We start from the raw sequence: 16,609 nt of genomic DNA on the forward strand, positions 1-16,609 counted from the left end.
CCGTACCCACCCCCCTCCACGCCCCCGGCCCGAGGAAAGGCGCCGGCGAGGGCGGGGGCTGCAGGGGCGCCGGCACGGGCGGGCTGTGGCGCGGCGGGGCTCCCCCTCCCCGCGGGGCGCGGCCTACCCCTGCGCTGCCGCCCGCCAGCCGTGAGGGGGCCGCGAGGCCGCAGCGCCACCGCACCTCGCCTCGCCTCAGGCGGCGGGGGCGCGGCGACACGGCGGGGCGCGGCCGAGCACCCGGGCCCGCCGCCGCCCCCGGCTCCTCCGGGCACCTGCCGCGGTGACAGCGGCCTCTTCAGCGGCCCTCAGAAAGGGCCGCCCGCCCGGGGAGGAGGGGTGTAGCGGGGCTGAGGCGCGGGCGGGCGGCGCTGGCCGAGGCGCGGTGCCGGGGCCCCGGCGGGACTCACCGTAGATCATGGCCAGGCCGGTCTCGTGGAGGAAGCGGACGCGACGATGCTTGAAAAGCCAGATGGTGAGGATGGTGAGGGTGAGGAGCAGGATGAAGGTGAGCAGGCTCACGCTGTCCTGCCGGTGGCTCTCCTCCGCCTCCTTCTCGGTGGCGAGCTCCTCCATGGCGCTGCTGCTGCCGCTGCTCCGCTCCGCCGCCCGCAGCCCGCCGGCTGCCAGCAGAAGGGCGAGCAGCGGCAGCCGGCGGCGCAGGGACAGAGCCATGGCGGCGGGCGGGCTGCCGCGGCTCCCCGTCCCACACCCGCGGCGACGGCCCGCGGGCACTGCCCACCGCCCGGCCGGCCGGCGGGGGAGGGAGGAGGGACGGCGGGAGGGAGCGGCCCCGGTGCACAGGAACCCGCCCGCCGTCGCCTCCCCCGGCCCCTTAAAGGCGCAGCCTCGCCGGCGGCGGCCTCGGCCGGGCAGCGTGGGCTCGCCCGCCCTGAGGGCTCGATGTCCTCCCTGCCCCGGGCCCGGCCCGGCCGTCCCTGCCCGGCGGGGGTGAAGCGACGAGGGGGTGAGAGCCGGCCCGCCCCATCCCGCCGCGGGGCCGGTTTTGCTGCGGGAGCCCCGGGTGACGCCCCGGCGGCGCCAGCAGCGCCGGCAGCGCTGTGGGGTCGGTGCCGGTCCCGGTGCCGGACCGTTGCACCGTGAGCCGGTGAGCAGCTGTTACACAGTGCCGTGTTGAAAATCACGGTCCTGGAGCCCGCTCTGACCCTGTCCGGGACCGAGCCGGGCCAGCGGCTGGTGGTCTCCCTTGGACCTAGTAAGGAACTAACGCAGGCACTGGTCGCTCGGGGTCCCTGAACTTGCAAAAGTCCTCCCAAAAGAGTGAGAATAATACTCACTCTAGTGTTTTCCCACGCGGGGTTTCTTCTTGTCTTTTTCTTTATTATTTTTTTCCTTCCTCAGATACAGGAAAACTTACTGAACACAAATTGCTAACTTGGGGGTTTCCATCCAAATACATCCTACTGGAGATTTGCTTCTAGGAAGCAAGACAATTGTAGGAAATTAATACAGCTAGTTAGTATTTTTCATTTGAAATTTCTTTGCTGAAAAAACCAACCAAAGACCAAAGCATATGCTTACTGTTATAAAATCATCTCGAATCGGGGGAGGGAAAGAAAAGTCACTTCTGCTTTTTGCAAACAAAGCAACATCAGAACTTTCTCCTTTAGCTTTTTTCTTTAATGAATTGCAGACCTTTCAAAAAAGAGAGAAATAAAGAAAAAACAAGGAATTCTGAGTAGTGAAAATGTTTGGGTTTAAAGAAATATGGAACACTGTAAAACTCGTCTTTGTGAGGGTTTTTTTTGTTTGTTTTTATCAGTTTCAGCAGGAGTGTGCTTTTTCTTTGTCTACCAGAGGAATTCCCTCCCAGTTCCCAGCGGTGCTGTGAGCAGCGCTGACATTTCTACTCCTGTAACATTTCTCCCAGAATTATTTTCAAATACAACTTCTAACAGGTATTTTAGACATTGTTTTGCATAAAAAGAAAGCAGAATACCTTTGGCCACATGTTTAATTAGTTATACGGCAGATCCTATCTTTTTAGTGCTGTCCTCTTTCTTAACGTTGCTGCCTGGCCGTTTCAGATGCTATTTATTGGTGTGCTCTAGTTACAAGAGTCTCTCTTCCAAACTTTCTCGCCTCTGGCCAGTGGGTCAGGAATTGTCTCTTGTCACATACGCTTTTGTTTAGGACACTCCTTTTTAGAAACACTTCAACATGACAGCTATGTAAATCCACATTTTTGTTTATATGTTGTCCTTTTAAATATAGTATTTATGCAGACTTCTCAATATTAAGTATAGTATTTATGCAGACTTCTCAACAGCCCTCAGAATCTGGTATAATTATGTGCAATTACTTTTAAATATTTGACTATGCAGGGCTGAAAGTTTGCATTGATAGTGCCATCATTTGTAAACCTCTTAGAGATGAAAAGCATTCATTTGCCCTGAAGACTTAGCTCTTAAACCTACATGAACCATTAAAAATTATTGCCTCAAGACTGCCTTACATTAAATCTCACATTCAAAATTAACATTTCTGGTGTAATGAAAGCATTATACTGCTAAATCTTTATTGTTTATCTTTAGGATATACAATCTACATGGAACATAATATGTATCTTTAGGATATAACAACCTAAAGGCCTCAGAGCAGACTACAGGTATGTGAAGCAGTGCTAAGTATGTGTAATGCTAATAAAGTTGTAAAATAAAAGGCTGAATGGCAGTAACAGGCTCTCTACTGTTTCTGATTTTTTATTGTGTGCTGCATAGCGCTGAGTAAAGTCTGTCACTAAGTGTATGGTGGCTCTTTTGAAGAAGACAATTTCCATGTATATTGTAATTTCATCTACCTCTCAGCTGAGCTGCAGTCAGGGTCTTAAGTTACTTTCTGCAAAGTGTTCCACCAATAACCTGGGGTTTACCCTTCAACATTCACACAGGTCACTATGCACTACGCCTCTTGCTCTCCAGGCAACAATGAGAAATATCCAGGCAGTTCTTTTAATAGTTAAGCATAATAGCTCAGTGTTACCTTTCCCCCCGACCCCCACCCCCCCAGCTGAACTATGTTGTTTGTGGAGGAAAGCATTCATCCATAGTTTGACATGTCAGTGCTACCATCAGCACAAGCTTTAAACCACCACGTTCACATTTACGAGTGTTTTCACTGCTGCTTTGTCCTATAGCCTCTGCACAGGTGCCACCTTATCCTAGGAACACCTTCACTGAAATCAATACATCGGTAGGTACTGTCCCAAAATACTTTTACTGAGTTTAAAAAAGTGTGTTCACCACAATCAGACACATCTCATCCTTACTCTGGACTATATGGATGTTACTAAATCCCATACACAAACTGGAGATGGGAGTATGATTGTTTCTGTCTGTTTAGGGTGCAAAAGTTTAATAGTGATGTAATAAGTTCTCCTCAACTCAGTGTCTGTCCAAGATGTGGTTGCCAGAGAATTTGATATGTACAGTATATTTGGTTCACAGAGGCCAAAGTTTGCTGTCTCTTTACACTCGTGGATCGGTATCACGGTGCATGAATAGGTTGACTGATTTAAACAGGATCATCTGGAGCATATAACATCAAATATGAAAAAAGGTATCAAGTCAAGCTTGTCTGTACAGCACTATAAACCAGGCTGCATCCTTCTAAGAGAGCTGTATTCACACACATCAATTCCTTACAATGGTGTAGCTAGCAGATTGCTGTGGTGTTTTCAGTCCATTAGGAACATCAGTAATCTCATGTCAAGGTGTAGCTCCATCACTGTAATAATGCTGCAGGTATGGTTTGTGTTCCAAACTTTTTCTGGCAGGCCTCCACTTGCCTTCCCAAGATGTTCTGCTCTAAACCTCCTTCATGTTCTCTACAGGTGGGACCTGAATGTTACCTCTGCCACCAGGCCACCATGTATGTTGCAGAAGTCAGCCTGCCTGCTTAGCAAAACTATCATTTTGTTCTGTACCCACTTTCTTTCCATTTGTTATTTTCTCTCTGGTCCCAGGTAGAGGTCTTTGATCTGCTTGCTGTTTGAGAGGCCACGCTTCAGGCAGAAACAGTGATGTGTGCTTCGGGAGATGGAAGGCAATAGCCAAGTGGGATCACAACAGAGGTATCAAAGACTTAAAACTAAAGCTATGAGATCACACTGAAATAGAGCAAAGGACAAAATCTAGCCATTCAACAGAGTTCAGTCATACCTGGAGGGATGCAGAAGGATTTTGATATTAAATGCTAATAAATGTGTGCATTTGCACATAGCTGATGATTGACTTGTAGGATTGATTCACATGAGTCTGACCAAAACACTGTTGAGATAGATATGGATCAGCCCACCCCATTACCTTTGGCCTACAGTCTTCTCTTACTAAAAAGTTCACCACGCCAGAATCAGCATCAAATAGCCATTCAGCATTTTTATAATTTCCTTTGTTAGGAAAGTCATTGTTATCACATGAACTGATATGCACTTCAGGTTTATTCTTATTCCCAGAGTTTGAAAGTTACGTGAGGCAAATGCAAAGCCCTATTTTCAAGCCCTGCTCTCTCTGTAAGCTGTTGGCAGTAACATTGTCCACTCTCTGTCAACAGCACTGAAGAGCTTGCACTCTATTGAGACCTTTTCTGTATTATGCAAGTCTGTTGAGGCTGACCCTTTTTTGCTGACAAAAGCAGCAGTTTTGAGATTTTCACTGATGTAACATGATGTTGGACTGCCTCTGATAGAAAAAGGCCTCACAGTTGCTTCTGCTTTTAACAAACTGGAAAACCAAACAAATCTTTGTCTTAATATGTGGAATGTTTATGCAACTTCCCTTGCACGCTCAAATTTTCTAGCACATTAATCCAGGATGCAGTATTAAGTGATTAGCAAGCAGGTCAGTCTTGCAGAGCAGCTAGCACATCACCCACTCTCCTCACCACCTCCCCTTCTTCCTCTTTAAGCCAAAACCTCCCATCACAGTGCTTTAAAATGGCAACCCATTTTGAACCTACAGCCAACTTCTGGCAATAGTGGGATCACCTTGTGAGCTACCTTCCTGTGTGTGTAAGGTATCCCCACACCCCAGGACCCCATAAAGCATGCCCTACTGCAGACATGAGTTAAAGAAAACCAAGTGTTCTGCAATGAAATTCTGAAGAACATGTCAAGGTTTTACTGAAAAACAAATTTGTTTGAATCCCCAGTTTGTTTGAAGTGCTAACAATTGTGACACGTGTCTCTGTTGGTACCAGTTCTGCAGAGGAGTCATATATCCAAGAACATGTCAGAACTGCCATTTTCCATCAGTGCAAATGCAGAAATCAACATTAGCCTTTCCAGTAGACAGAAGTCTAGCTAGTGTAAAAGTTGTTCTGTGCTATTTGGAAGGTACAAGAGTCACTCACTGTGCAGCCACATCTTGCAGCTTTTGTGCCATGCTAAACTTTCAGAGTGTCAGAGAGGGATATGACTCGAAATTTTATCTATGGAAGGGTGCTCTGCCATCTCCCTCATAACCAAATGGATTGCTTTGCCCTTCTAGCTGTATGTGATACTAGGAAGTGTCATTCTACTAGGGACAAAGGAGGTTTTCTCTTACTCCTCAGAAGGCAGCAGTTCATTACCCTTTGCAGGTGCAAATCATAGTTATGGCTTTCAATGTTATAATTGCTAAAAAAAGTAGCTAAGTGATACACATCACTCATCACTCCCCACCACATTGTCCATAAATATTTAAACAAGTGAATATCCTGGTGCCACAGCTCAACTTGTGCCAGAAGAGTCTGAAAAAGTTCTGGAGAAGAGCAAGTGAGCCTTGATTGAGGCATGTGAATTACAATTTGACCTGCACAAAATTAATCTTGTCTAGCCCCATGAGGAGTTATGTGGACGTCATTTGAAACTGCAGGCGTGCACATGGATGCCCTGTTACTGTCAGCTGTCAGTTGGCCACTACGAGAAACAGTGGCCTGTGGAAGGTTTCCTCAAATGTAGTTATAAAGTGCAAAGGAGAAAAAAATACAGGTACGGTGTTGTGGCATTCGTATTGGTTATAAAATATTCCTATTCTATACTTGTACAATTATACCAAACCTTTTGACAAAGATCTCCTGGAAAAGCCCACTGTTCTGTTCTTGATAGTGAAACAGAAAGTCAAAATTACATTTGATTAGATCTTGATTGTGCTCAATATGCTGTGCCCGTAGGCACTGCATAGGCTAGAAAGTAAATCTTTGCAAGTAAATTTATGCTGAGTCTCTTGGCTTCATCTGAATTTGGCAGCCCAGAGGCATGGCTAGACATATGAAAGAAAAATGTTAGATCTATCTAGGGAAGTTATGTCTGAAGGTACTTATTTTTGCTTTTGTTCTGGAAAAAATCAGGAAACTTCTAGTTTCTTCTGTGGGAGAACAAACTCTTACAAATATTAGATCCTAAAACATCCACAGAGAAGCGGGCTTGAGTGATATATGGCTCCCATCATGTTGGATACTGTGCTGTACAGTTTTGGAAGAATCATAGTGGTTTGGTAAGAAGGTCTAACTTTGCCTGCCATCTTTTCATAGGGTCTTTGTTGAAAGGGCGGAATTATTAAAAACATACTAATACAGTCAGTTTGTATAATCTAAGCAACCTCCTACACAGATAATAAAAAACTTACTAAGAGAGTGACAGAATGTCAGATAACTGGCCGGTAATCACAGGATGGCTGAGGTTGGAAGTCACCTCTGCAGGTCATCTGGTCCAACCCCCCTGCTCAAGCAAGGCCACCTAAAGCCAGTTGCCCAGGACCATGCCTGCATGGCTTTTAAACATCTTCATGGATGGAGACTCCATAAACTCTCTGGGCAACCAGTGCCAGTGCTCAGTCGCCCTCACAGTGAAAAAGTGTTTCCTGATGTTCAGAGGGAACGTCTTGTGTTTCAGTTTATGCCCATTGCTTTTGGTCCTGCCACTGGGCACCACTGAAAAGAGTCTGGCTCCATCCTCTTTAGATCCTCCCTTCCGGTATTTATACACATTGATGAGATTATCAGTGTATGATAAAATGAGATTAGATCATCAATGATGAGATTATGAATGTAATACCTAGTTTAGTAACAATACTTACCTCCAGAGTTTTCCAGACTGGCGAAAGAAAATGGTGCTGTGAAAGGATGAGAACAATTTAATTGTGAATTTTTATTACTGTAGAAACTAAACAACTGATAGGCTATTACTGCTCTCTTTTTATAGGGTCTGCTAAATCATGTAGGAAATTTGGAGACATGTTTCTCAAAAGGTTATGCAAGCAGCCAGTTCCCTACAACCTGGGAGAACCCTGAGTCAGGAGGCAGAAGGGGCTGCGTAGCTGAAGGGTGAGGATCAAACATAAGTGCAGAACAGGAACAGATGATGCCTGAGAGCTGGTTGTTCTTTTCCAAGAGTAAGCAAACTTGGACTGGTAAGGGCAGTGCCGCTGGGCAAGTTTTAGCTTCTGATGGACCCTGGCTAATATCGATGTCAATCTCTAAGGGAAAACATGCTGGCTGCAACAGCTGAGCCCTCTCACAACAGATCTGCATCTACTGGACAAATTGTGATAGTAGGGCTGGGCCAAGCTGTGACAGAATGCTGGCAACTCCCTAAAAGCATGCCTATTTGAGGTGGAGCTGGATATGGATGATACAGATAGGGGTGTTTGTTACTTGATTGACTGCTAGGCTGCTGGCCAAAGGCAAAGAGGAGAAAGACAGCAAAAGGTTTGAAATCAAAAGACAGAGAGCAGTTGTCAGCTGCTTCAAGATGCAATCAATATTACCTGAAGCTGTACCCACAAGATAGGAAAAGTCCAAGGCAGATGCGTTAGCAGAATCAGCGTCACAGTAGTTGGGTCAGACACAAGCCACCTCTTGCGCTGTTGTAATAAAGGATTTGATGTTACACTACAATGTCTTCCCTGCTTATTCCTTATTTTAGTGGATAGGATATTTCATTCTATAGAGAAGGCTTTTCATGATAATACTATTTGCATATTCCCCGTTCCTCATCCTTCTCCAGTTATGTGCTATTTGAGGTAAGTTTCAAGTTGGGTAACAGAATAAACGGGGTATTTATTGTGGCATGGTTATTACAGGCTTACAAAGCAGGGACATCTAGACACCAAAGCAGTGTCTGCAAATGCAGTCAATACAGATACATCTATTAGGTGTGAAGTACTAAAGCATTTTTTCAAAAGCAGCTTAGATAATAAGTACATTGCATGACCTCTAGTGGTATTAAGCCCAAGGCACCGTCAGAGACACTCGTGGCCTGATGCGGTTGGGGAAGAGCTGAGGTTACAGAGGAACTATCACATACACGCTAGTCTTATGCTGCTGTTACCCCCCCTTATTGCCGGCTTTATGCTGGCCCAAATTTTGTCTCACTGCCAAGATAAGATTGAGAAAATTTTTTAATTCAGCAGAAATTGCAAACACCGAGCAGAGCTAATGTCTTGCAGCAATGCTTTCATCATCAACTAATCACACATGGTCATTAATCTTTCCTGCTGTCGTGCTTTAACCCCAGCCAGCAACTAAGCCCCACCCAGCCTCTCACTCACTCCCCACACAGTAGGACGGGGGAGAGAATTGTTGCAGAAGAGTAAGAAAACTCATGGATTGAGATAAAGACAGTTTAACAGGTAAAGCAAAAGCCATGCATCCAAGCAAAGCAAAACAAGGAATTCATTCACTGCTTCCCATGGGCAGGCAGGTGTTCAGCCGTCCCCAGGGAAGCCGTCTCCATCACACATAACAGTTACATGGGAAGACAAAAGCCATCAGTCCAAATGTACACACAGACACACACACACCCTTTTCTTTCCCCCAGCTTTTATTGCTGAGCATGATGTCATATGGTATGGAATATCCTTGTGGTCAGCTGGGGTCACCTGTCCCAGCTGTGCCCCCTCCCATCTCCTTGTGCACCCCCAGCCTCCTCGCTGCTGGAGTGGGATGGGAAGCAGAAAAGACATTGACTCTGTGTAAGTGCTACTCAGCAACAGCAAAATCATCCCGGTGTTATCATCACTGGTTTTGGCACAAATCCAAAACATAGCCTCATACTAGCTACTATGAAGAAAATTAACTCTATCCCAGCCAAAACCAACACATAATAAGGAACCAAGTGCAAGCCAGAATGGCAATGAGAACCAGCAGGTAAATTCGGCAATGTCTTCCCTGCAGCAACTCAGAAAGTCAAGGAGGAGTAACACTTTCTTTTAACATCAGAAGAAGAATAATGTTCTGTTTCCCTGCTTTTGTGGGTCCTAGTCCCTTGAAAAGGTGAAGCTGCCATTGCCTATATCCCCTTAGAAGGTCCAGAGTCTCCACAACAAGAGAAGGAGGCTAGGAATGACCCACTGCCTGGGACACTGACTTTGGTAGCAGGGAGAGATAGGACCAGGGCTGTCAGAAAGAAGCTACTGGCACACAGATGAGGTGGAAATGGCAACGAACGTAGCAACAGAAAACACTGAATGTGACTATGTGATTTGGAAGTGGAGGCTTTCCCACAGGGTTTAGCTAGGAGGAGACCAGCGTTCTCACAGGGGAGGTGCTGGTGCAGCCTCTCGGCAGGACAGCCAGCAGGTTGCAGGACACCAAGACAGATGAGTTAGGTTCTTTAGAGTTATGGGGCCTGTTCCCATGGTTTCCTTCTCATCCATCGTATTCTGTGGCCTCTGAGGCATGCTGAGTGTGCAATGAGTCAGTTCCCAGCAGCTCATCGGTGGAGAGTATTCCAGTGCTCTGCCGCAACTGGGAGAGAGGCACAGACATTTTGACAAAGTGCAACTGCTCATTATGGAAGACATATTTTGTTTTGTTTGCACTTAAGTTCAGTTTCACTCACATCCTGGGGTTTGAGGCCTTTCTCCAGTGCAATTCTTTTACATTCATGGCACCTGGCTGTACTTTTGATGTTTTCTAATTATTTGCTTTTGGGCTTCTGTTATTTGCTCTTTAATCCTTTGGTGTGTAAATAGCTGTGAAATAGAGGAACTACAAAGGAAATTATTTTAAAAGGAAATGATTTTAAATAGGTGATAGAAAAAAATGACCACAAACCAATTTAATCCAGAAAATTAACATTGTGTTTGCCTTATTTTACAAAACTTCATATTGGAACCTCTTTTCATGTGCCTGTATAAGATTTTTAATGGATTTGTTTCAGGGTATGATCCAGAGCTACTTACTCAGTATATTTATCTAAATAGATACATCACCTTCATAATTAACAAGTGACTATGATTTAACCAGCAGTTTGAAGCTGAGTTGTTCTGGCAGACACCTCTTTAATGTGCATGAGAGCTGATTCGGCTTAGCTGTTTTCCAGATGTAAGCCCTTTCTGGCATGGACTGTGTGTTCATTTATGTATAGCACCTATAACTGAAAGAGAACTGCTGGAAATAATCCAGAATAAACAGTTCTACATAAAAAGTGTGATTTACCTAAAACAGCTTTGGAAGGTCAGCTTTAGACAGCTGAAGTTTTGATGTGTAAGTCTGTGTTCATCACCATTCATTGACTTTATAGTTAACAAAAAACAAAGGGACAGTTGAGGTAGATTGGGTTAGCTACCATCCAAAAGTGCTTATCTAAGATGAATTGCCACCCCAAAGGTTTTTTCCACTGCCTACAAAGAGATTGCTTTGGGTGACAAACTCAGAGTTACATATCTAACTAAGTAGACCTCCTATAGTAGGGCTAAGGAAACGTACCCAAAAATCTCATTTGTTTGGCAGCAGTGGAGTCCAGTGAGTACTGCGAACACACACAAAACCGGCACTTTTTGATAGTTTGCCTGTACTGAAGATGTGCAGTCACTTATAGAAGTAGAGGAGAGACAATTTTTTTCATATCTGATTAAAACCAGAGACAACTAATAGACTGTTTTTCTGGGGACATAGATCCTGCTGAATAGGTCTGAAACAGAGCAAAGTCTGAGTCCCAAAGTGAGCCATTGATATTAGACTTTGGTTCTTCTGGGTTTGGATTTGGCCTTGTCCTGATGCCTCCCTTGCTGAAAATTTTTTTGAGAGGTTACTGCAGTTTGAATAACTCCTGAGTTCCTGGAAAGAGAAGGACTGAAATGCATCAAAACAGCACAGGATTGAACATTTGCCTTAACTCTAAGACATTTCCCGTTTTCCCATTGCTAATTGGCCAGCTCTGTACCAGGTTCACATGATATGGCTGTGCTTCCCTTCTTTAGATTTTTAAGTGCATGGTTTAATCCTGGCCGGCAACCCAGAACCATGCAGCCGCTCACTCACTCCCCCTCACCCAGAGGGATGGGGAGGAAGATCAGAAAGGAGTGTAAAATTCGAGGTTTGAGATAAGAACAATTGAATAGGTAAAGCAAAAGCTGCGCACACAAGCAAAGCAAAACGAGGAATTAATTCCCCACTTCCCAGGGGCAGGCAGCTGTTCGGCCATCCCCAGGAAAGCCGGGCTCCATCACACATAACAATTACCCAGAAAGACAGACACCATAATGCCAAACGTCCCCCCCTTCCTTCTTCTTCCCCCAGTTTATATACTCAGCATGATGCCGTATGGTATGGAACATCCCTTTGGCTAGTTTGGGTCACCTGTCCTGGCTGTGTCCCCTCCCAGTTTCCCGTGCCCCTCCAGCCTTCTCACTGGCAGGGCCCAAGGAACCGAAAAGTCCTTGATTTAGTATAAACATCACCCAGCAACAACCAAAACCATCCATCTGCTATCAACATTGTTCTCACACCAAATCCAAACCATGGCACTGCACCAGCTACTAAGAAGAAAATTAACTCTATCCCAGCTGAAACCAGGACATTAAGTCAAGATCAATTTGCCTAAACTATATGCAGGTTACATGGAGTATACGTACTTCTATATATGATCACAGACTTTCCTTGGGATTTCACCTTACCATATTCAAATCTGTATTTCTATATGTCTGGACTTAGAGGAAGGTCTTTCCACATGTCAGAGTTGTCTAATTCATACTTCCCTGTGGTGAATGGGTCTATTTTGCAAGAGAACATATTTTTCATTCCACCCCAGTTCCTCTGTCTGACCATTTGGTTTACTAGTTTCTGTACTGGACATTTTGGCTCCTTCAGGGCAAATTATATTATGTGAAAACCAGTCAGTGCAATAAGTCTTCCTAACATGCAAGCAAGCTTTAGAGTTCAAACTCTTTGTAGTCAGTTCACATGGCAAGGTTTTGGTAGTAGGGGGGCTACAGGGGTGGCTTCTGTGAGAAGATGCCAGAAGCTTCCCCCGTGTCCGATGGAGACAATGCCAGCTGGGCCCGAGATGGACCCGCCATTGGCCAAGGCCAAGCCCATCAGTGACAGTGGTAGCACCACTGGGATAGTGTGTTAAGAAAGCAGGGGCAGGGGGGGAGGAAATCTGCACTAGCAGAAGAGAGCATCTGCAGACACTAAGGCCAATGAAGGAGGGGAGGAGGTGTTCCAGGTGCCAGAGCAGAGATGCCCCTGCAGCTCATGGTGAAGCCCGTGGTGAGGCGGGCTGTCCCTCTGCACCCCATGGAGGTTAACAGTGGAGCAAATATGCACATGCAGCCCGTGAGGGACACCATGCCAGAGTAGGTGGATGCCCAAAGGGGGCTGTGACCCTGTGGGAAGCCTGTGCTGAAGTAAATTTCCTGGCAGGACCTGTGGAGAGAGGAGTCCACGCAGGAGCAGATTTGTGGGCAGAACTTGTGACCCCATGGGGGATCCATGCTGGAGCAATGTGTGAAGAATTGCAGCCCATGGGAAGTACTCATGTCGGAAAAGTTCATGGAGAACTGCCTCCTGTGGGGGAGACCCCAGGCTGGAGCAGGAAAAGAGTGTGAGGAGCAAGAAGCAGCAGAAGCAGCCTGTGATGAACTGACCACAACCCCCATCCCCTGTTCCCCTGCGCACTCGGGGGAGGAGATGGAGAAATCGGGAATGAAGTTAAGCCTGGGAAGAGGGGAGGGGTGGAGGAAGGTGTGGTTTTTTTTTCTGATTTGAATGGTAATGAATTAAACTAATTTCCCCAAGCCAAGTCTGTTTTGCCTGTGATGATAATTGCTGAGGGATCTCCCTGTCCTTATCTCAACACCCGAGTCTTTCATTATATTTTTTCTCCCCTGTATGGTTGAGGAGGGGAGCGATAGAGCAGTTTTGGTGGGTGTCTGGCATTTGGCCAGGGTCAAACCACTACACTCTTCCAAATAATTACTTCTGTATTTTCTTTCCATCTGCTGTCTCTGCAGAATCCCTTGCTATTTTGTGTTATCAACAGTTTAACTAATTTATTCCTCAGAGTCTTACAGTGATGTAGCAATATTTCCAAAAACAGTGTCTAGAATGTTTATCGCATGTTCTGCTGAAAGACAGAAAGGGAAGAAAAGGCAAAATAAATGGAATCCCATGTTTGCTTACTTTTACAGCAGGACTTTTTTACAGTTACACTGAATATTTAAAAGCGTAGTTTAGATCTGATTCACAGGTTCATTATGATGCTAATGAAGTCTGATAAAAATCTTGACCTGTGTGGGGATTATCCAGGGCTACAGATTCCTGTGTAATTTCCTAAAGTTAATGCAGGCAGGGTCCAGCACTGCTGCAGCCTTTCAGTATATTTTGCCAGGATTCCACCGAAGTCCAGGTAAGTGATGTCTCCTACGTTTTTGTTGGAGATCCCACTTTTCTCACTTTTTGCCAGTCTCCTTGGGAGCATCAGGCAGCCACTGTTCTCACACACAAGGACAATGTGCATGGCAGGTTGGCACCATAGGTAAAGCCACCCCACAATATTAATGTTAAGGGTTTGACATTGGAAGAGCATCAACAGACTGTGCAGCAATAGATTCAGATAGAAAAATTCTGATGAATTGTGCAAAAGCAAATTAACATGTTGCTACCTCCAGCTACCCATCTGTGATGGTTTGCTGTACCAGAATTACAAGGAGGACAGTGTCTGCCTCAGGCCTCCGTTATCCCTCCCCCATGCCACAGCAGCAGCTCAAATCAACAGTGAGAGAAGTGAGAGGGTTGATACTATGGCAGACACTAAGCAAGAAAAAACAATCTCTATTCTTCTACAGTAAAAAAGTTATCTAGTCTCTAAAAATCGCAAGGTATTAAGTGACGAGATCAAGCAACCTTTACTCAGTGTGTCCTTGGCTTTCCTTTTCCACATTAGGGCTGTGACTGAGCACAACTTTCTAAGAGGCCACCTTTGGAACAGTGCTTCACTGAGGACCCCAACACTAGGTTGCTAGAGACCTGGATAAAGGATGAAGAGAAGTAACTGGAGGCAGATACTGGCAGATGATGTCAATTTTACCTAGGATACAAAGGGAACTGGAGACACTCTTTAGAACTAAAAAGGCCCTGTAAGCTTAGGGAAGAAAGTAAGGGCTGCTGGCTATGATGCAGCAAGCCTAAAGCTCGTCTTAATTTCAGCTGTGTGCCTAACTCTTTGCTCTTGCTTAAATCCCACTGAAACGTGTAGGGTTTAGCACGTGCATACATGCCTTGCTGAATCAGCACTGTAGCTTGTTATCTGAATTGCTGCCCTGTTAAACATAAACCAGAAAAGGTGCACTCCATAAACTTTATTGTCATTACCTTTTCATTTAACATTAAAGTGAAGAGTCTGTCTGCCTCAGCTAGAGGCTCAGGTAGAACACAAGCTTTTTGGGCAAACTGAACGTGGGGCAACATTCTGGTTATGGCAGCTCTCTTCATATCAGGAAAAAGGATCTGGGATCTAGACTCTTGTGTAAATTCTATGAACCTGTAATTGCTAAACAAGAATATGCTTTATAGCCAAAAACTTAATTGTGCTCTGTTTGAGTAAGTGCGCTCACTACATTAGCAGCCCTTAATCAGATTGTGACCCTCTCAGCTACAGAATTTCTGCCACAGAGATGGCTTGTGGCAAAGTTCAGAGTTAATGTGGGTTTTGTATCATACATTGTGCTGTCCATTATGCTAATATTAGGATACATACTTCAACTATATAGGATAAAATATATTATGATCTACTTTCAAATGATTCTTTCTTTCATTTGGCCAATAATATTTAATTTGCCTTTTTAAAATTATTGGCTAATAAGATCTCCAGTAAAACATTTCTGAAATGACTTGTAGTTCCGTGTAGTGCCTTTTAAGAACCATTTTAAATAGCATGCTCTCTGTGTCTCATGCACCGCGTAGAACCCTTCTCATCTTTGTGACAAACACCAGTGCCAGAAAAAGATGTGTGGACACGATGTAATTTCTTATAGGGAAGGTAATTTACATTGGGAACACGTGGAAGGTCAGCTCTGAACAAACAAGTTAGCAACTGTGAACTATTCGGTTTTGCTGATTGTGCTTTTCCTTGTCCTAGCATATAAGTTCACAGTAACCTGGGACACAGGCACACCTGTCCATTGTTCCCACTTAACTAACCCCAGCATTAAAGCTGTATATCACAGTTAACAGACTTCATGCTGGAGGCAGCTACAAAAAAATGAATTCTCTTGTTGACCAGTAGTAGTGTGGTTCAGCAAAGTTACTGGTGGCCAGGGCTAAGTTCTATATGCAAGGAGGTGCTGGAAAGCCATATATTGCTTGAAAAACAGGAGGGCACTAGTCCAAAATCACCTATATCAATTGAAAATAGATTATAGTACATTATATTGCAAAATTAGCCATATTATTTGTTCTGCCTGGTCTCAAGTTCCAGACTAGCTCCTGTTGGTGGTCAGTCTGGCAAGAGTCTCCAGCAGTAGAGAATCTGCTAGAGACCAAAAAAAACCCAAAAGGCCAGCATGATCTCAGAGTATGTGATGACTGCTGTGTGAAAATACTATTCAGTATATTTGTCATCTGTTTCTGAAAAAAAAAAAAAAGAGTGTCTGTATGAGACTCAAATGCACAGACATCTAATTGAAATGGTTGTTTTTCACATTCATCGGTTCCCCAACACAGTTTACCACATGTCTGCACAAACATCTGTGCTGTCCCACTGCATAGGTGGCTGGGGATTTAAATAAGCAGCTGGAGGCAAGGCATGCTTTCTGTAACACTTCTGTCTTAAACATGCACCAGAACATAGCCTCAGAGAGTGAACCCAGCAGTAAAGTATCCTTCTCTTCCTTTCTGTTGAATGCTATGTAAGGAATTGCCACTGTCAGATGTAATTTGTCTCATCTGTAATTCCCAATTTCATATGAGCAGAGATGAATCTAATATTAACCTAGGAATCCCTTTCAAAGCTTTATACCAATTCTATGTAACTTGCCATGGTCTGAAGTACAGGATTTAGAACCTTTCCTGATAGAAAACATGAAATGAGCTTTTAGAAAGTAGTAGGAGTTCTTTTGTTTTGTCTTCTTGATTTTCATGTCTTAGAGGTGATATCTTCAAGGCCTTCTCCATAACCAACAGGATTAAAAATCCACTTTAAACAAGACACCCTTCAGATTTTGTCAGAAAGATATGATTTCAAGAGCTTTAAAAGACACGCACAGAGAATACAATGAATCTAATTAAGAAGATTGTGAAAATTTGGCTTTGTGCATTTTGGCAAGCTTCCAACAGCACGGAGTGAACCTGATTCTGCCTGCTGTTAGGAGAAGTGCAGATGTGC

General features: G+C 44.8%; 1 protein-coding gene and 1 long non-coding RNA gene across 3 annotated transcripts in view; one reads left to right on the plus strand and one right to left on the minus strand.

Annotated features, from left to right (window-relative positions):
- Positions 1-818, minus strand: part of SLC9A7 (solute carrier family 9 member A7) — a 79,379-nt gene extending 78,561 nt beyond the window's left edge. The window contains exon 1 of one of the 2 annotated variants that reach the window (XM_040584842.1): positions 411-818. In XM_040584842.1, the coding sequence (XP_040440776.1) occupies positions 411-675 (265 nt within the window). In that variant the 5' untranslated portion in view covers positions 676-818. The remainder of the gene's footprint in view (positions 1-410) is intronic. The other variant, XM_040584841.1, reaches the window with a different exon arrangement.
- On the plus strand, positions 398-12,809 carry LOC121083934. Its single transcript, XR_005826531.1, has 3 exons — positions 398-475; positions 3,986-4,093; positions 12,649-12,809. It is a non-coding gene; the product is annotated as an uncharacterized LOC121083934 (long non-coding RNA).
- The last annotated feature ends 3,800 nt before the right edge of the window (positions 12,810-16,609 follow it).

This window comes from Falco naumanni, chromosome 2, assembly GCF_017639655.2.
Source record: "Falco naumanni isolate bFalNau1 chromosome 2, bFalNau1.pat, whole genome shotgun sequence".
Classification (NCBI taxonomy): Eukaryota; Metazoa; Chordata; class Aves; order Falconiformes; family Falconidae; genus Falco; species Falco naumanni.